General features: G+C 32.9%; 1 protein-coding gene across 2 annotated transcripts in view; it reads right to left on the reverse strand.

Annotated features, from left to right (window-relative positions):
* Positions 1 to 843: 843 nt before the first annotated feature.
* The window catches only part of Ssrp (structure specific recognition protein), a 33,552-nt gene continuing 12,835 nt past the window's right edge, over positions 844 to 21,560 (reverse strand). For both annotated transcript variants that reach the window (XM_076513372.1, XM_076513373.1), the window contains 12 exons: positions 17,517 to 17,611; positions 15,385 to 15,520; positions 14,729 to 14,832; positions 14,392 to 14,520; positions 13,776 to 13,997; positions 11,819 to 11,891; positions 10,539 to 10,741; positions 8,974 to 9,106; positions 6,063 to 6,254; positions 5,332 to 5,408; positions 2,491 to 2,659; positions 844 to 1,151 (listed from right to left, as the gene is read on the reverse strand). In XM_076513372.1, the coding sequence (XP_076369487.1) occupies positions 1,083 to 1,151; positions 2,491 to 2,659; positions 5,332 to 5,408; positions 6,063 to 6,254; positions 8,974 to 9,106; positions 10,539 to 10,741; positions 11,819 to 11,891; positions 13,776 to 13,997; positions 14,392 to 14,520; positions 14,729 to 14,832; positions 15,385 to 15,520; positions 17,517 to 17,611 (1,602 nt within the window). In that variant the 3' untranslated portion in view covers positions 844 to 1,082. The remainder of the gene's footprint in view (positions 1,152 to 2,490; positions 2,660 to 5,331; positions 5,409 to 6,062; positions 6,255 to 8,973; positions 9,107 to 10,538; positions 10,742 to 11,818; positions 11,892 to 13,775; positions 13,998 to 14,391; positions 14,521 to 14,728; positions 14,833 to 15,384; positions 15,521 to 17,516; positions 17,612 to 21,560) is intronic.

Raw genomic sequence — 21,560 nt, forward strand, 5'->3', positions numbered from 1 at the left:
ACTAAGACCATCTGTAATGTTGAACAAACACTTTAAAACTCAAGTTCTGTCTTCCACAGACCATTTTACAGAACAAACTTTTATAGAATACTGGATTTGATTTGGACTGGTCTGAATTTTATTCTCTGGAAGCCTGTTGCCACTCTCATGCCCAATGATTGTTTAGTGTGGAGAAGTGGCACATATGGCAAGTCTTTGGTGGCATATATCTAAATATCTGCTATGGACATCTGGTTTCTACATACAAGCTACTTAATTTAAAGTTATGAAATTCATCACAGACTTATTTATACCTGGTAAAGAAGGAACAGATATGTATCCATATTCAGCTATCTTTATTACTTAGTTGTAGATCTGACCCTCACAGCACATTCTCTAGGGCACTCCTTGGCACTTAAAGCTGCCAAGATCAAGTTTTGTAGCATCATGGTATAGCAGCATATCAATGAGTCAACAGTACATTGGTGGCACTTTTACAAAATGTTATCTGCATTTTGCACATGTCCCCTGAGTAATGTTGTCATTGTGTACATTGTGTATGCCATATATACGATGTTTACACAGAATATTTTGAACTACACTGTGAGGTCTTCTTTTATTGTCTGCTCTATCACTTCATAACAACACATGAAATTGTTATTTGTATGTAACTGTATATAACATTGGAGACGAGTGTACACATACTTGGTGTGTTAACATGAGTAACAAAACCTACTGTGCATCTGTCATTCTACTTTTCATGTCAATGATAAGATCTACCGACTGTAAGCTATGAACACAGTGTACTTTATACAGTAATTTTAATAACACTAAAGTTTCACTCAAATGAAATTGAACAAGATAAACCTTCTACATTGGTATTTATAAAAAAATGATACAACTTTTTTTTACATAACTACCAAACCATTTATAAGCTTTTATAAAATGGTAACATGATAAAGACAACTGGAGTGGTCATTACATTGTTTTAAGAAAAAAGTGAATACTTATTATATTCAATAGAAAAATTACTGACACAACCACTTTCTCCAATGAAACATTCTGAACCTGGTTTTGAACTAAAGGTTTGATACTTCATCAGTCTATTCAGAATTTTCTTCTGATGATGGTGGCGTACTTTCAGCTGGCTCAGAAGCTTCGTCTTCAGATTTCTAAAATAAAAAATCAGAGAAAAAGTACAAAATAAAGTAAATGAAATACAGAACATAAACATAAAGACACTAGTGTTTATAGTTAGAACATCATTTATATATAGACATACTGGCAAGAAATAAAGACACTAGTGTTTAGTTAGAACATCATTTATACATAGACATACTGGCAAGAAATAAAGACACTACTGTTTAGTTAGAACATCATTTATATATAGACATACTGGCAAGAAATAAAGACACTACTGTTTATAGTTAGAACATCATTTATACATAAACATACTGGCAAGAAATAAAGACACTACTGTTTAGTTAGAACATCATTTATATATAGACATACTGGCAAGAAATAAAGACACTACTGTTTATAGTTAGAACATCATTTATACATAAACATACTGACAAGAAATAAAGACACTACTGTTTAGTTAGAACATCATTTATATATAGACATACTGGCAAGAAATAAAGACACTACTGTTTATAGTTAGAACATCATTTATACATAAACATACTGGCAAGAAATAAAGACACTACTGTTTAGTTAGAACATCATTTATATATAGACATACTGGCAAGAAATAAAGACACTACTGTTTATAGTTAGAACATCATTTATACATAAACATACTGGCAAGAAATAAAGACACTACTGTTTAGTTAGAACGTCATTTACATACAAACACTACTAGATAATATCAGATAAATACACTACACCATGTAATCTACAAGGTGGTTTAAATCCACAATAATGGAACAGCACTAAAATCTCACAGATACAAGTTATAACACTAAAGTTTTGGTCTACTGTTATATATCTAAACTTTATATAAGTTGCTAGATAGCTTGTACAGTTTTTAATTTACACAGCAGGTATTATACTTGAGATACATAAAACACTTCTTCACAACATTTATCATAAACTCTTTTCAGACTCAGTAGTGGAACTTGACTGTCACCTTGTGACCACAAAGAGTGACTTTTTTTTTCTTCCTTTAAAGAACCACAGAGATCAAAGGTCTCAGTGCACTAACCAGTATAGTGAAACAAAGGATATATCATAAAGTGTCATTTATATACACAAACACATTTCTCAGTGCACTGACCAGTATAGTGAAACAAAGGATATATCATAAAGTGTCATTTATATACACAAACACATTTCTCAGTGAACTAACCAGTATAGTGAAACAAAGGATATATCATAAAGTGTCATTTATATACACAAACACATTTCTCAGTGCACTGACCAGTATAGTGAAACAAAGGATATATCATAAAGTGTCATTTACACACAAACACATTTATTCTTTCCAATAGTTTACAAACACACACACACCTTTTTCTTTCTTGGTTTTAATGGCTTCTCATCGTCACTTTCACTAGAAGTGCCCGAACTGCTAATGTATTCTTTACTTTTGAAAGTTCCTGGAGATTTGGTTGGAGAGGCTTTTTTGTCACTTTCCTTTTTATCTTTTCTTTTCGTTCCTCTCTCGGTAGTTGTGGTGCTATATAAATACACAGAAAAGTTGTGTCTATATGTTATAAATTACATTGGATGTATATAGAAATGAGCACTAGTTAACAAAGGTAAAAATTTGTTTGAAAATCTTAGAGATTTGTATCACTAGCAATTTAACGTAACCTTGTAACGTAAATAAACCACCCTATAATAACCTTGTCACATAAATAAACCACCCAAAAAACCTTGTCACGTAAATAAACCACCCTATAATAACCTTGTCACATAAATAAACCACCCTATAATAACCTTGTCACATAAATAAACCACCCTATAATAACCTTGTCACATAAATAAACCACCCTATAATAACCTTGTCACATAAATAAACCACCCTATAATAACCTTGTCACATAAATAAACCACTCTATAATAACCTTGTCACGTAAATAAACCACCCTATAATAACCTTGTCACGTAAATAAACCACCCTATAATAACCTTGTCACGTAAATAAACCACCCTATAATAACCTTGTCACATAAATAAACCACCCTATATTTCTATGACAAGGTTATTTTAATACATCCAATTATTAGAGGTGGCCACATTTCTCTCAAATTACTTCACACAGCAGAAGGCAGAAGTTAAAATGTAGTGGGTCAAAGCACCTGACTCCTAGTTTGATCTTCCATCAAAGCAGAAGAGTTTGACATTTGCACTTGGACCACATGTGGCAGACAGAACATTCCCAAAGCTTTTAGGTGCTATGACCACAGACGTTTTTTATTATTGGTTAACGTATGTTGAGAACAACTGGCAACAAACATTTTTCTTTCATTTCTAGGTTAAATTCTCATATCATGTGTCTTGGTTTCGGCTTACACACAAGATAGCTTTGAATTTCAAAAATCTATTGTTCCACATTTAAGCTTATTTACTTAAAGAACAGAGTAAAAACATGATACTTACATCTTACCAGATATCATAAATGCATTTCATATTAAAATCTGAAGTATTATTATAAGTAATTATCATAATTAATAACAAGAAAACAAAAATTAGTTCGTAAAGAAATCGTCCAAATATTTAAGACTAGAAGTTTCAACTGGACAGCAATCAATTTTCACTTGCAAGCTCAAAGTGAGCCTTATAAATCTATGTTAAAGAATTATTTTAATGTTTTATTCAACATGGAAATAAGAAGAAAGTGGTTCAAACTAAACAGTACCTTATGAATACATGGGCCAAGTGACCAAAATGGTTCAAACTAAACAGTACCTTATGAATACATGGGCCAAGTGACCAAAGTGGTTCAAACTAAAGAGTACCTTATGAATATATGGGCCAAGTGACCAAAGTGGTTCAAACTAAAGAGTACCTTATGAATATATGGGCCAAGTGACCAAAGTGGTTCAAACTAAACAGTACCTTATGAATATATGGGCCAAGTGACCAAAGTGGTTCAAACTAAACAGTACCTTATGAATATATGGGCCAAGTGACCAAAGTAGTTCAAACTAAACAGTACCTTATGAATATATGGGCCAAGTGACCAAAGTGGTTCAAACAACAGTGCCTTATGAATACATGGGCCAAGTGACCAAAGTGGTTCAAACTAAACAGTACCTTATGAATATATGGGCCAAGTGACCAAAGTGGTTCAAACTAAACAGTACCTTATGAATACATGGGCCAAGTGACCAAAGTGGTTCAAACTAAACAGTACCTTATGAATACATGGGCCAAGTGACCAAAATGGTTCAAACTAAACAGTACCTTATGAATATATGGGCCAAGTAACCAAAATGGTTCAAACTAAACAGTACCTTATGAATATATGGGCCAAGTAACCAAAGTGGTTCAAACTAAACAGTACCTTATGAATACATGGGCCAAGTGACCAAAGTGGTTCAAACTAAACAGTACCTTATGAATACATGGGCCAAGTGACCAAAATGGTTCAAACAACAGTACCTTATGAATACATGGGCCAAGTGACCAAAGTGGTTCAAACAACAGTACATTATGAATACATGGGCCTAGTGACAAAATTGGTTCAAACTAAACAGTACCTTATGAGTACATGGGCCAAGTGACCAAAGTGGTTCAAACTAAACAGTACCTTATGAATACATGGGCCAAGTGACCAAAGTGGTTCAAACTGAACAGTGCCTTATGAATACATGGGCCAAGTGACCAAAATGGTTCAAACTAAACAGTACCTTATGAATATATGGGCCAAGTGACCAAGTCAGAGATTTCAAGAGTTCATATATGGATGTCCCTAACTCTAAACAAATGACCAGATAAGTCTACCACAAGACCCTTGTTTGGTTCTTTGAAGCATCAGAACTGGCTGTCACACATAGCTAAATGAGCAGGTCATATTCAGTAGCATCACAAATTTAACCTATGATCTATAGCCCAATATACTACACTTGGTCAATGAAAACACTTTAAAAATGTCACTGAACCAGTCAAGTTAAACCCTTTTAACCTTCCAATTTTAAACTTATCAAAACATATATGAGAAAAGTGACACTTCATTTGTCCTCAAGCTTCTAAATATGCCTTAACTGGTCACAGTTGAAATTCAAGTCTCTCATTAAATACATTGGCAGTAAACATCACATCTTCATACATATATAAACAGTCATTACAAAACAATACCATTAGTTATTTCTTTTGTTTTCAACTCAATATGATGAATCTTACCCTCCAACACTAGCTTTGTATTCAGCCATAGCTTTCTCGTATTCTTTCTTTGCTTCTGCTGCCCTTGCATCCCACTTCTAAATACATCACATTTAATTAATATCATTAATGTTGGTTCTAAAAAACTCACAAACTTGTAAATACATTAGGACTGAAGAGATTACATTTTAACATCACCATGCACCTTACAATGTACACAGACATCTTCCACATAAATCATTATTGCTACCAAGCGTGTTTCTTCCAGTACACTAAATTAACTCAGTAAAAGTGACTTTAGTCCTACTGAAGTGGACGTACAGTCAAGACCAGAACTGAAAAGAATAATTTCTACCACAACTAAAACTGAGTGTATTTCATTATTTTATCACTAAATGACATTACCATTATATAAATTATTTTATTTTAAACAGATATCCTAAAAATAATTCTAAAATAGTTTTAATCAAAATATCAGCTGTAAAAACTAGGTTTAGTTCTTCTGGTTTAGTGAAACTGAGGCATTTTACTGAAGAAAAAATAGCTGAAGAAGTCCTTTGTATCGTAAAATTTTTCATTTAGTGGAATAAAACAGACCATGTAATTAAAAACAAGTATCTTTAATGCATTTCTAGTTACCACCAATGTAACAACAGAGAATGAAGTAATGCTTTTTTTTTTTATTGTCCCATTGAAATAGTAATATTTATCCTTCTCAACAACTCCCGAGCTATCTATTTATTCGTTATTACCGACTTGTCTTTTAGTTCCTTCCACATATCTCCACCTTTCTTAGTGATTTCTGTGATGGAGATACCAGGGTTTTCCTTCTTGATCTTCTCGCGGTTCTCGTTCAGCCACAGAAGGTATGCACTTTGTGGTCGCTTTGGTTTGTTTTCATCCTTTTCTTTTTTCTTCCGTCTTTTCTTTAATCCTGGTTCTTTCTGAAATTCAAACAACTCTGCAGTTTAAAACAAATCTAAGTTTACATTTATTAAAACGTCTATATTCTTTTAATGCTTTTCGATGTACAGGTTTCGAACAACTTGCTTAAAATATCCCACTTCACTTTAACGACCTTCAAAGTGTTTCCTTCCTTTGTCACGTTTTATGACGGCTATTGTTTTTCTTCAAGATATTGCTACAGTATTCCTACTAGTTTCAGGTCAAGAAATTATTTTGCTTACAATAGCTTCTATCATTATGAATTAGCTTCAAATAATTATATAAGTATGGGTTCTAAAACCAGAATTTTAAACATTATATGGGTACATAAAATGTGGGCTAACAACACCTGATGACAAAAATACATTTTCTTACATGATTCTTCTTTGCATATGTATTACAACTCAACTCAGACATATCTGTTGCTGTACCTAATTTTGAACTGCCGAACAGAGAGAAGGTAACTTTTCTATGGCCGTTCTGTTACAATATAACCCACATCATTATTTTATTGTTTGTCTATAGCTAATAACTAGAGGTTGTTTAGCAACAGGTGTTTCATTTAGCAACACAGGTTGCAAGTTGAGCACAATTACCACAAGGACATCACAGGCCCCATACAATTATACTACAAATACCCCTAACAAATTAACTGCCAAACAAACAACTAAAAAAAAAACTATACATCTAATTAGCCTTAACAATGAACACATATAAAATTACACTGTGAAGGCAAAAAGAAATAAGTTATTTTTTTTAAGTGTATAACAAACCTCACTGAAGTTCAAAAACATTCACTGGCTATCAAAAACAGCACAACGCTTGTGTCAAGATATAATTTCATAACAAATTTAAGATTTGATCAGTTATCTTAGATTTATTTAAATATGATAGTAGTTTAAAATACAACACTAAAACATCAGTAACATTTTATAAACAGTCCTCCTTGACATTTAAACACACTTTACTGTAGGCCACTGTTTAACTTTATAGAATTTACAGTTTAATATCTGAAAAATTACATTATGCAGTTAACTAGATAACACTTCTAAATAAAGTCTGTTAGAATGGAACCCTTTTCATACAACTCCAATAATGCAATTTCAATTTATTGTGTACCAAAAATAAAAAGATTCATCTGTGTTAGCATGATATATTTAATACACTAGAGATTATTTATTGAAAACATTACAATGTCCTTCCTAGAAGTCTTTTAGTTTATGTTGAAACTGATTTTTAACATACCAGTTTATATACAGAGATTTACCTGATGTTCATCACTTATTTCCAACGCCAAAGGTTTCAAAATGAAAGGCCTGTATTGTTAGATTATACAAGAACTATGTTAAGTAATAATTATTAATCTGTTACATCAAAGCTGGATACAGCATTAAAATAAGTTGATTTTCTAGATTTAAGCTTTTCAAGATACCAGTCGATCATTTTTAATATTTATTGGTAGTTAAAAGGAAACATTGTTTGAGTAAAGAATTGAAAGGATGTGTGAATTTATGTAGCTCAAAATACAAACAATTTTAAAAAATTAGATCAAAACATGGTGATAAACCCTTTGTTCTTCAGACTCTGTTTTTTGTTCCTTAGGAGAAGAAACATATTAAACCAAAAGAATCAAGTATTTTTGACAGATAAGAACAAATCCTGGACTCAAGTTTCCACACTTAGAGTGACACTCATTTTCAAACTGAAATTTCCATAAAACCTTCAGGTGAAGCAAAAACACGTTTTTAACCCATGTGACGTCACTAAACACTTCCTACTTACGGTGAAAAACAAGCATAACACTTCATCAGCCCACACTGGACACTCACCAAGCATACAGTATAACAACACTTCTTCAGCCCACACTGGACACTTACCAAGCATACACTATAACAACACTACTTCAGCCCACACTGGACACTTACCAAGCATACACTATAACAACACTTCTTCAGCCCACACTGGACACTCACCAAGCATACAGTATAACAACACTTCTTCAGCCGACACTGGACACTCACCAAGCATACAGTATAACAACACTTCTTCAGCCGACACTGGACACTCACCAAGCATACAGTATAACAACACTTCTTCAGCCGACACTGGACACTCACCAAGCATACAGTATAACAACACTTCTTCAGCCGACACTGGACACTTGCCAAGCATACAGTATAACAACACTTCTTCAGCCCACACTGGACACTTACCAAGCATACAGTATAACAACACTTCTTCAGCCCACACTGGACCTTACCAAGCATACAGTATAACAACACTTCTTCAGCCCACACTGGACACTTACCAAGCATACAGTATAACAACACTTCTTCAGCCCACACTGGACACTCACCAAGCATACAGTATAACAACACTTCTTCAGCCGACACTGGACACTCACCAAGCATACAGTATAACAACACTTCTTCAGCCGACACTGGACACTCACCAAGCATACAGTATAACAACACTTCTTCAGCCGACACTGGACACTTACCAAGCATACAGTATAACAACACTTCTTCAGCCCACACTGGACACTTACCAAGCATACAGTATAACAACACTTCTTCAGCCCACACTGGACACTTACCAAGCATACAGTATAACAACACTTCTTCAGCCCACACTGGACACTTACCAAGCATACAGTATAACAACACTTCTTCAGCCCACACTGGACACTTACCAAGCATACAGTATAACAACACTTACCACTGTCTTAGCACTTCTGTTCTTCTTCTTTTCTTTAGGCTTCTTCTCCTTCAATGATTTATCATCAGATCCTGAAGCCTTATCATCTTCTTCTTCATCACTATCTGAACTTGTTGGTGGATTACTATCAAACCTACATTCAAATAATGATGAAGTTACAAACCTCTTTAGAGAAACCAAACTTCAATAAAACCCACTGTTACAATCACAAATGGAACTAATGCAGTAAGACCAAGTGATGAAAACTTAACCTATGAATAGAGCTATTATTATTTATTTTATAAACAATTCATAATACCTTCAAAATATACATCTAATTTTAATTTCATTTAGCCTACTGACATGAATTTAACATTACACCTTCAAAATATACATCTAATTTTAATTTCATTTAGTCTATTGACATGAATTTAACATTCAACCTTCAAAATATATATCTAATTTTAATTTCATTTAGCCTACTGACATGAATTTAACATTCAACCTTCAAAATATACATCTAATTTTAATTTCATTTAGCCTACTGACATGAATTTAACATTAAACCTCTAAGCCTAAAAGATTAAGTAAAGACGGCAGCCAACTGTAATACTTGCACATGAGATGAAACCAAATAACGTAGATATCCATTACAGGTGAACCACATAAAACATTCAGCTGTAGTTTACTTTTTAATTATAACCAAATACTCTTCTTAATTACAAAGATAAACAATCCTCAAGAACTTGGGTTTGGTTTGACTTTTATGTAAAGCTATATGAGGGCTATCTGTGCTAGTCATCACCACCCACTGCCAACTCTTGGGCTACTCTTTTACCAATGAATAGTGGGATTATAACGCCCCCACGGCTGAAAGGGCAAACATGTTTGGTGCGACGGGGATTCAGATCAGCAACCCTCAGATTACGTGTTCAGCACCTTAACTACCTGGCCATGCCGGGCCTCAACAACTTGGGATCATTGTCATTTTGCTGAAATGAATATCTAAGACTAGTCTTAACACAAAATTCATAAAGTTTCAGAGTTTACATAAGTTAGTTCTTCATTAGACGAAGTAATATATTAATATAGTTATGTCACGTAAGATTTTATTTACAACAGAGCAGGTAGTGTAAGGCTTTGTACTTCAGTATGTTGAGCCAGCTTCTGTTACATAAGTTTCTTCACACTTTATAATTGTGAAGAAATACATAAAATATTACCAAAAACCTACTTAAACCATTTCAATAGTGGTCATAAGAGTTTAGTATGACATTTTCTTTTGAAAACTGATGTAAATACAAATGGTTTTTTTTTAAAATAAACTGATAACCTAACAGTCTATCAGAACATCAAGGAACGTGATTGGCCAATCAGGAAAATGGCACAAAACAGTATATGCACACTTTAAATTTCTTAGTTTACTTTTGATCACGAAATTTCAAACATTCCTGACCAAAAGGCCCAAAACATAGTTACCTTTGTAGACTTTGTAGTTTATTTCAAAAGTTTCAATAACAGTGAAGAATCCTGGCAAACCTTGTTCATAAAATAGTTTAACGTTTACCTTCTGTACATTAACTTACTCTTCTGCCACTTCGCTGCCAGAATCTCCTGGATTAAAAGATTCGTCTGATTCATCCTCTGAAGATCCTCCCATGCCTCCAGTTTCTTCCTCCCTTTGTTTTCCTTCTTCTTTCACATGAGCAAGATAAGCATCTGGAACTGGCTCATCCTCCAAGTCTGAATCCACAAGTTCATCTTCATTGTATGTTGTGTTGGGTTTTTCCTTATTACAAACAGGACCACATTTTAAACACAAACAATATGTAAATACCACTACTATCAAGGCATGCCCACACTATTTACCACTTCTTCCAAAACTAATGTATGCTAAAAATAAAACAAATGACAAGGGCTCTTCCCTCCACATCGATCACAGCTGTTTTATGGTGAGCACTAAAAATCCTTGATGTAAGTTGAATGAGTAACTTTAATGCATGGTTGATTCCTCTGTTCAGCCCCATAGTTTATAAAGTACTTAGCCAGACTGATGTATAATGCAACGAACTTGATAACTTACACATAATCGATGACTGTTTGGCTTGTACTCTCTGATCATGCAAGTCAGACAGTTACTACTATTATTAACATGTTATGGGAGCATTTAACAAAAACCAAAATACAGGTCAACTTGCTTGTTATCAGACATCTAAAACCCTACTTTACATATATAGTTGTGAATCAGAAGCTTTGTGTTCATTCAATGTTGGAACTGACAGAATACTGGTGAATTAAAAGACACTTAGGCAGATTGATACATATTATGGGTAGGAGCTGAACTGAATATTTGAATTTTGTGCAAAGCTACACAAGGGCTACGTGCACCACCTGTCCACTATTTATTACTAGAGGGAAGTGGCTAGTCATCACCAACCACCACTACTTTACTAATGAATAGTGGGACTGATAATCACTTTATTGCATCCTCACAGCTCAAAGGGTGAGCATATTTGGCAGGGTGCAGATTCAAAATCCATGGCCCTCAAGTGCCCTAATCATCTGTCAAGCCGAGTTGTTGTAGATAAGAACACACAAGTCTGGCTGAAACAAATTAGGATAGGTTTACCCTGACTATACAAATAAACACAATTTCACAGAAGATTAACTACTGTAATTTTCCCCACCCCTTCCTAAAGCATCAATTCTTTTAACAGTGAACAATGAAAGCTCACTGGTTGCAGAGATATGAAACAATTTAGGGTAAATATAACAAACACTTATAAAATATATTAATTTATACTGGTAATTAAAAGTTACTCATCAATAACGAGAGAGAGATATTAATAAAAGAACTAATCCTTACAAATGAAGTTCCACGATTCTTGATACGTAGTTTCTTGTTATCAACAAAGTCAAACAGCTTTCCATACTCTTCCCTGAAAAGGCACAATGAATTTTAATACAGGTATATGCAAGTAACAACAACAAAAAAAGAAATGGACTAAAAATTAGAAAAATTTTTTATTTCTTCATGAATGTTTGGACACTTTTCATCACATACACTTTGTCATTATAACTTATTTTACTTAGTATAAGTTTTGTACCAATTTCATTATTCATTGTGACAGGTTAAGTACACAATAGAAGTATTACTACTCTGATTCTAAGAGGAAGTCAGTTAGAAAAAATGTTCGTTTTTTCCTAAAACTTCATATTTATACATGGTTTATCTATACATGTTCATATTTATACATGGTTTATCTATACATGTTCATATTTATACATGGTTTATCTATACATGTTCATATTTATACATGGTTTATATATACATGTTCATATTTATACATGGTTTATCTATACATGCATACATTAAAAGTGCCCTCTAAAACATATAAAAAAACGTTTACATGCTCTTTCTGTTACTAATTTTAAGAACAACTTTCATAACTTAAAAACCTTGAATGAATTACATATGTTACAAATTCACCTAAATTGTGTATGAAACATACATTTTGTTTATGATAATTTTGATTTACAGAAAATAAACTTTTGTTGCAATATTTAGGTCTGACATATGTACAATTTATTTTAGGCTTTTTTTATATTTATTTTTCTGTTTATAGGGAGGGTGAGAGATTGAACATTTTAAAAAATTATAAACCGACTAGTAAAATATTCAAATATATTAATTTTTGATATTTAAGAACATTTGAAGACATTTTTATAAATTCAAGGACACCTTGCAAGAGAGTTCCTAAAGTGGGAAGATTTTTAAGCTTATGTGAGTGTGTATATATGAGATACAAAACAGTATTAAGAATTCAAATGATTTTAAAGATTTCTTTTGTACTTAAACTCTTTCCTTACTTAGTGTGTCAGTGACGTCTCTTTAAACATAACATTTAAGAATACTAAACTTTAGTAGTTACAAAAAACAAACTAATAGTTTAATCATAAAATAGTTTCTTTATACATTTAGAACTGAATAAAAACTAAAACCATTGTTGCATTAAAGAAAATTTCAAAGGAATATAAACAAATATATGTTTCACCTCACATAATATCCATTGCTTAAAAGGTAATATACATATGTGTGTGAATCTCTAACAAAAAACTATAATGAGGTCTCACAAATGTTTAGAAATGAACTAAGTCAGATCGAGTTAAATGTTAATTTTGACAAAATGCTCTAGACAGGTTTGTTATAACAACAATTGTGAAATGTTCATGAACCTAAACTAGATATTAAGCACAAAGCTGCTAAATGTGCTCTGTCCACCATGGCTATTAAAACCCAATTCTTAGCATTATAAGTCCACAGACTTACCACTGAGTTGTGTGGCTACATGTAAAGGTATGAACAGAGACAAATCTACTCACTTTTCAATGCTACTAAAGGTGTGAACAGAGACAAATCTACCCACTTTTCAATGCTACTAAAGGTGTGAACAGAGACAAATCTACTCACTTTTCAATGCTACTAAAGGTGTGAACAGAGACAAATCTACTCACTTTTCAATGCTACTAAAGGTGTGAACAGAGACAAATCTACTCACTTTTCAATGCTACTAAAGGTGTGAACAGAGACAAATCTACTCACTTTTCAATGCTACTAAAGGTGTGAACAGAGACAAATCTACTCACTTTTCAATGCTACTAAAGGTGTGAACAGAGACAAATCTACTCACTTTTCAATGCTACTAAAGGTATGAACAGAGACAAATCTACTCACTTTTCAATGCTACTAAAGGTGTGAACAGAGACAAATCTACTCACTTTTCAATGCTACTAAAGGTGTGAACAGAGACAAATCTACTCACTTTTCAATGCTACTAAATGTATGAACGACACCATTTTTAGTTTCTACTTCAAAATCAAAAGATCGGGTGCTTCCACCACTTCGAGCAAAGTTGACGTTAGCTATTTCATCAAAGCGAATATGAACTGGAGGTTTATGAACAAAGATAATTCCTCGTTCCAAGGGATAAAGTAGCCCATTTCCAGCACGATAGGAACACGTGATAGCAGGAGTCCCAGAATGGCTGTGGAAAAAAAACAAAAGATGTCTAATGAAGTTACAAAAAACATCAGACTTTCATTAGCTAATAGCCTAGAAACATTTAATAATTACTATACATTAGTTTTAAAACTTATGAATTAGGTTTTACAAAAAATATTTTGTTGTGCCCTAATTACTCGAGAAATAACAGTAGAACCTCTTTTATCCAAACTGTATGCCCCAATGAGCTGATACAAATGCAGATCTTCAATATGAAAGAACATAATAATGGAGTTCCACTGTTGTATGATTTATTGTACACAAATACTTCATAGTTGATTTATATTATTATAATAAGTTTAAAACTTATTATGACTGTACGTCATATGTGATTATCTCTGTTTTTTAAGGTAAAATGTACTTATGTGAATACTAACCCACAAAAGTTGCCAGGAACTGTAATCTTCCTCTGGACCAAAGCTTTCATGATTCGACTGATGACTTCAAACGTTGGTCCACTCATCTCCTTCTGTAACTTGTCTTCATACTTTTCCTTGATTTCTTCCCTGAAGAGAAAACCACAGAAATTACTTACAAAGTACGATCAGTCATAAACAACCCTAGAGTAAATATTACATAGAAAGTGAGATTAATCTATTAAATCCTAGTGTGAACCTTCTGAAGACTGCCTCAGCTGTAACAGTAAAGGATAAAAAGAAATCTTTAACTTAACATTTCCCACTATAGTATTGGAAGCAATTCTGAAATTCTTACTCAGTGAGTCTCAGATCCAATGTTGTTTCCTCTTCCTTGCTGAACAACAAAATCAAGAAGTGATACCGAGTCTGACCTTGTTTAATTGGTGGATCTAAACTGATCTGGGAAGAGAGAGATCTGAATAACAGAGCTGTACAATATCTTGTATTTAATCAAAACTGATAAGTCTAACACTGAAATAACAAATACAACCTTAAGAAAACATCTGAAGCATTCCTTTGTTAAAATATAATGAATGTATTTAAAGTTACAAATTTATAGAAGAAAGCTGCAAATACCTCATACTGTTTATTTAGCAGACAATCATAACTGTCACAACATGTGGTACGTTATAGAGAAACAAACAATATGGAATTAGTGTCTGTATTATGTCTGCTCTTTTATAAACTTTAGATGTTTTAGTCATATTTTCATGTAAAATGTACATAAACTGAACATTATGAATGAATTAAAACTAAATGACTGGGATGACTGGATGGATTTTAGGTTTTTATTTTATAAATGAAAAACAGATATTTATAATAACAAACGTCTTTTTCAGTGACATCTAAGTTGTTCAACAACAAAATGACTCTTTATCTGGATATTTGCCAAAACATATATTTTATAGATTGTGCAAGTAGAGTTACCTGTGATAACATTTTGATACCTACCACAAAAAACATCTGACGACCATCTTTGTGGGGAAGAAGGAAAAGTCTCAAGACAGTTGTCAGAGGTATCTTGTAGTCAAAAGTCTTGCCATGAAGTTGGATGAAAGATGGAAACATTTTGATGTCGTATCGACCTCTAAAACCAGAAAGAAAGAAAAACAGCTACTGGAAAGGTGCATGAGAAATCTCAGATACATACTTGTTGACAAACAATAAATTTCATTTCAATTGAACATATAATCCAATAAATATTCATTTAATAGTTGTATTTTAAAACAATGTCAGAAATTTAAATATTAATCTAATTATCTTCAACTGTTTTACCAGAATTTGTTCTTTAAAAATCAGCTGATAACAAGAACCATACACTAAAATCCATTTAATCTGGAACAAGGTAATGAGTTGTATGTATCCACACACTTAACACTAGCACATTTCTGGTTAATGTGTCCATTGTCCTAGTAAAACTTAAAAGGCCCTAGCAAAATACTACTAGTATACATTTCAGAAGGAAGGTTTCAAACGTTGTTACCGTTGCGTATCAATGCACCCATGATACACGTATTTCAATCAATTATAAAGTGAAATCCCGACTATAAAAGGTAATATAATTGTGATTAGCAAGTTTGTTTCACTATGTGAAGATATGTTTTGCAATTCCCATTTAAGCTGTAGCACATACCAAGGCTATGTATCTGTAAATGGGAAAAGAGAGAGACTAGAATTTCAACTCATTTGACTAGTTAACAAAATAATTACCACATGGGTCTACCAGCTATCCTTATATCTGGTTTCAACTCTTGGTTAAACATTGTGTAAAATTGGTTGTGCAGATGACATAATAACAAAACTAAAATCACATACATCAGTTACTTTTTCCCACATTACTATTAATTTGCACATGATTAACGCATATTAGGCTTAACAGTTTCCAATATTTTTCACTTCAGTGTTTAAACTGTAACCTTGAATAATAAAATACTGTTTTTTAGCACAGAGTAGCAAATAACAGTAACATGATGCAGATTTTGTCAATCCAGGTGTTCCTGACCTGGATATACCAGTTGTCACCCCAGAAGACCAAATTTTTAGCTTTTGTGAAATGGTTAAAATAAAAGCAGTTGCATTTACAGTGAAACCTCACCAACCTTTAAAGTTTTAGAAGGAAATACTTCTGATGGATCACTCCTGGATTATTAAGACATTTGAACAGTCGAATCAGTTACTTTTATTGTAATAGATATCAATTACAGTGTGTGTGTCTGTTAATGTAAGATTGGGCATGCAACTGGTAGACCTACAGAATTTCGTCTAACAAACTTAACAGTTGGTTATTGTATGTCATCAATATTTATAAAAAATGCATGAAAGCTAACAATGATGTCATTTTCATCATCTTGTTAAAAACAATGACTTACTTCTTGAATGTAACATTCATCATGTTTTAATGTATCATCAGTGTGAAACACAAGAACAGCAATCGCTCTGATGACCTCTTGACATTTGTTACGGTTTACACTAGCATCCGTAATGCCAGTAAAACTGGTAACCACACCAAGTGGAGATGCTTTGAGAGATCTTCCCTAGAGTACACAGTGTAAGTGCTAACACAATCATGCCCTCATCTGATCAACCCCTACTTGACTCTTGTCGAGTCACATATTGATTACTAAACCATGTAACAATTACAAATACATGCTTGTTATAAGAAATAAGTGTTGAACTTTCAAATGTAAATAAACATATCATTAACTAAGTTTCTCTTTGTGAAAGATCATGAGGGTTGTCAATATTTGGATTAATGATTATCAAAATGAGTTTTGATAGTGAAAGAAATATCTGGAAAGGAAATGTGACAGAACAAGCTTACATGCCAGTATTTATTAAACTTTAACACACAAAATAAATAATTGTGACACAGTTACTTTTAAAGAAGATAAATGTTTGTAGCACTCCCAATTCTCTAAGAAAGGGAGAGAAAAAAAATAGTAAGTATTTCCTGAGGTTGATACTTGTATCAAAATGAGTATACATCCATAACTAATATGAAATACAAATACATACATTACACAACTCCAACAAATATTACAGATAATTACTTAATACACAAAGATAAACATGTAGAAACCCACCTTGGTGTAAGACACTGTAGTTCTTTGAATTCTGCAATAGCATCACCTGTAGCTTGGATAATACTGGCTTTAGCTACAACATTGTCATTAAATGCCTGTAAAATTTTAGAAAGTGGCATTAACACCATCTGATGCTAAATACTTTGCTGATATGAAGATAAATCATGCTAAATCTAAAATCAACTTTGACATGTGTTAAAGGTTATAGGCTACTTGTCATTCACTTTTATATACAAATCAATGAAATATTTAATAAAACAAATTCCAGAAAACTTGAAATTCTAGGTAATCACTCCAACACTATTACAACTAATCAATAAATTTACTGATCAAATTTCTATTAATCATCAGACATATGATACAACTCATGCATACAACATCCATCAATGTGGTAAAAATATGCAATTTAAAACTTTGCAGACCACTTCCCAGCATTAAATGCTTTCAGTACTCATTTGTCAACAAACAGAGTTAAATATGACAGGCTCTGCTTAACAAGCCTATTGTTGTCGAATCTGTTTTTTTTTTTTTTTTAAAGGATAACTGACAAGAAAATTGGTCACTCAAGACAGAATATTTTAGTTTTGTGAACAGTCATAGAGGTACATATAAAGTACTATTAAAGTAAATGACAATTTAATAAATAAAACTGTATGGTTGAGCTGAGATACATTTCTCAAAACTGTGTTTAAGTAAATAGAAAAATCCACAAAACTAGCCTTGAAATATCTGACATTTAACATTCTGAAAACAAATATCCTTAACACTCCTACGAAAAGATGTTTCTGGTCCTGATTTCTCCAAGCCCGTTCCCCTGGCTGTGGTTTCGCTAGATAGTAGATAGGGACAGTGGGAATCTCGTTAATCCATTCATTAATGGATTTAAATGGCAATTTCATTTAAATACAAAATTATTAACCTAATATTAATAACCTTTCAAGTTGCTCTGGGGCCTATTAGGCCCCACTTTTCGTAGGAGTGTTAAAGTGTGAACTACAAATGTGTATCTAATAGAAACTCACCTCCCTCTCACAAAATAGCTTTACTTCATTAGTATCACCCTCTCTCAGTGCAAATTTTCAATGCTTGCTACCAGCATTTTACATCTCACTTATACGTATCCACATGTAACTGATTATACAGCAGCTCTCCACCATTTTACATCTCACTTATACGTATCCACATGTAACTGATTATACAGCAGCTCTCCACCATTTTACATCTCACTTATACGTATCCACATGTAACTGATTATACAGCAGCTCTCCACCATTTTACATCTCACTTATACGTATCCACATGTAACTGATTATACAGCAGCTCTCCACCATTTTACATCTCACTTATACGTATCCACATGTAACTGATTATACAGCAGCTCTCCACCATTTTACATCTCACTTATACGTATCCACATGTAACTGATTATACAGCAGCTCTCCACCAATAACATCACAGCTCAACCTCTATCACAATGAGTGCTCTCTTCACTTACTAATCACTTCAAGATTGGTCAGATGACATACACTGCATATAAAATGTGGAAATAAGACAGAAAATATCAAAACCCTGTGAGACAGCACATCATCTGATCCAGGTACACCCTTCTCTCTTTAATGACTGTGTCTTGAACATAAAATGTGTGTGTGTGTGTGGAGGAAATGAAGAAACTGCAGAATATGTATCACCGTTTAATGGGACCTCTGGGTGTGTATCACCGTTTAATGGGACCTCTGAGTGTCGAGTGTTTAAGGCACGACAGACCATAATGATGTGTACAAGTAAGAGGTGGAAGTCTAGTAGCAAGCATTGAAAATTTACACAGATAGAGGGTAGTACTAATTGAGAAAAGCTATTTTGTAAGTAGTCGTAAATTATTATATCATAAAAACTATGCTCAAAGGTAATTTTCCATTCTGAAAACTGAAGTGTGAGCTAGCCAGGAAATAAAAAACTACAATAATCCATACAGACTTCATATTGTGAAAAGTCTCTGCATTTCTCTACTTTGGCCAAGATCTGAGCCATGTCAGTTTGAAAGAATTTGTGGGTTAATGGCAAACACAAGTCCACTACTGGTGCCAATATGGGTTGAAGAAGGTAGAAAATCTAGTGCACATTAACATTACTGATTCTATGTTGTGTATACCTTATATTTGTGAGCTAATAACAAAACACTAATTATCCACAACAGGATTATATCCTGCCAGTTTTGAGTTAAAGCAACACTACTGAACTGATTTAAAAAGAATTTCTTGTACAAGCACTGTAAATCTCTTTCACCTTCAATGCATTTTCAATGTAGAATATTTTTACCTTGAAACAAATACAACAACGTGTTAACTCTTACACTGTTAAATTTATAGAACAGCCAAGCCTAATAAAAAAAAAAAAAAAAAAAAAAAACAGTTTACCATTGGTCAAGCAGACTTTTTGTTTGTCTTTAACAAAATAAACTTCCATTACATAAGTAATTACATATAACACTAGTCCTACAAGATTTACTACATGGAAAACAATGAAGCAGACAACTTGACAGAATATTAATGGGGTACAGATAACTAGTAAATCTAAACATTCTAGAAGTATACAGGGAAATTTTGTTAAAGGAAAAAAATGACTGGAATCCATTTTGATAAAATTTGTACTAATTCTAATAATGTATTATTTTGTAATATTAAGTATTTTCTTGATAAAAGTTCTAGATCATAAATACAATAACAATAATACTTTAAAATATTTTATTATTTTCACACGTCATCAATCTGAAATCTTCTGACAGAAGAAATGTCAGAACAAATAAATACTTTGTGACTAATTATTTCTTATATTAATAAACTCATCAAGAAAAAGATTGGTTATTTTTGTATGATGTCTAAAAAAATTTATATAATTTCATTAAAGTCTATATAACTGTCATAAAAGACAAATTTACCAAATATGTGAGGAAAATTTGTTTTAAACTCATTCAAAAGGATTTCTTGTGTAACAAATTGGTGTACTGTATTATTCTGATTCTTCATTTATAACTAGTTTAAATTGGTGTACTATATTATTCTGATTCTTCATTTATAACTGGTTTAAAATGTATGAAAAATGACTACCCTATTTCTAATACTTCATGAAAACAGTTATTAAGTGTTGATGTTCAGATGTTCTTCTTACAAATCCTTATAATTGAAACAACAAAACTGATTTTCAAAGACGTATTCCAACTTGGTCAACAATATGATGTTGCAAGTTATTAATTGTGATGATAAAGGAAGTGAATTCTATTATGAATTTCAAGGTCTTCTCTTTGGATTGTATTCTTAGTTTTGGTTTTGTTAGCCTGCAAAGCTAATGAAGTGACCTTTACTTTCGGTATTTTCAAAATTGAAAATTGCTGGAGGTAAAACATGCAGATTATTATAGTAGTATAGCCGAAGAATCCGACTATACAAAATTTGGGGAGGTTACATCAATATGACCTCTTGACAACAAGACAAGTTTAATGGGGAATATAGCCAATGATTATGTGTACTGGTATTACCAAGTGTGGTGTGTACAAGTATCTGATTAGGTTTTATTACTCATTATACTCTCTACTAACCTAACCTCAACTCCAATTACATGCCAAAAGTATTGCATGTTGTGTGTGTTTGTTTTTGAATTTTGTGCAAAGCTACACAAGGGCAATTTGCACTAGCCATCCCTAATTTAGCAGTGTAAGACTAGAGGGAAGGCAGCTAGTCATCACCACCTGCCACCAGCTCTTGGACTACTCTTTTATCAACAAATAGTGGGATTGACTGTCACAGCACAATGCCCTCACGGCTGAAACGGTGAGCATATTTGGTGTGACAGGGATTCAAACCTACGACCCTCGGATTACAAGGCAAGTACCTCAACCACCTAGCCATGACCTGTGTGTGTATATACAAAAATTTGAAAAGACAAATTGGCTTGTCATGGAAGAAAGCACCATCGTTTTGTGCAAGCGTGAATCAGTAAGTACCATAATACATGAGCATTATAGTCTGATAGCTTTTTGTTTTTGTACCG

This window comes from Tachypleus tridentatus, chromosome 7, assembly GCF_004210375.1.
Source record: "Tachypleus tridentatus isolate NWPU-2018 chromosome 7, ASM421037v1, whole genome shotgun sequence".
Classification (NCBI taxonomy): domain Eukaryota; kingdom Metazoa; phylum Arthropoda; class Merostomata; order Xiphosura; family Limulidae; genus Tachypleus; species Tachypleus tridentatus.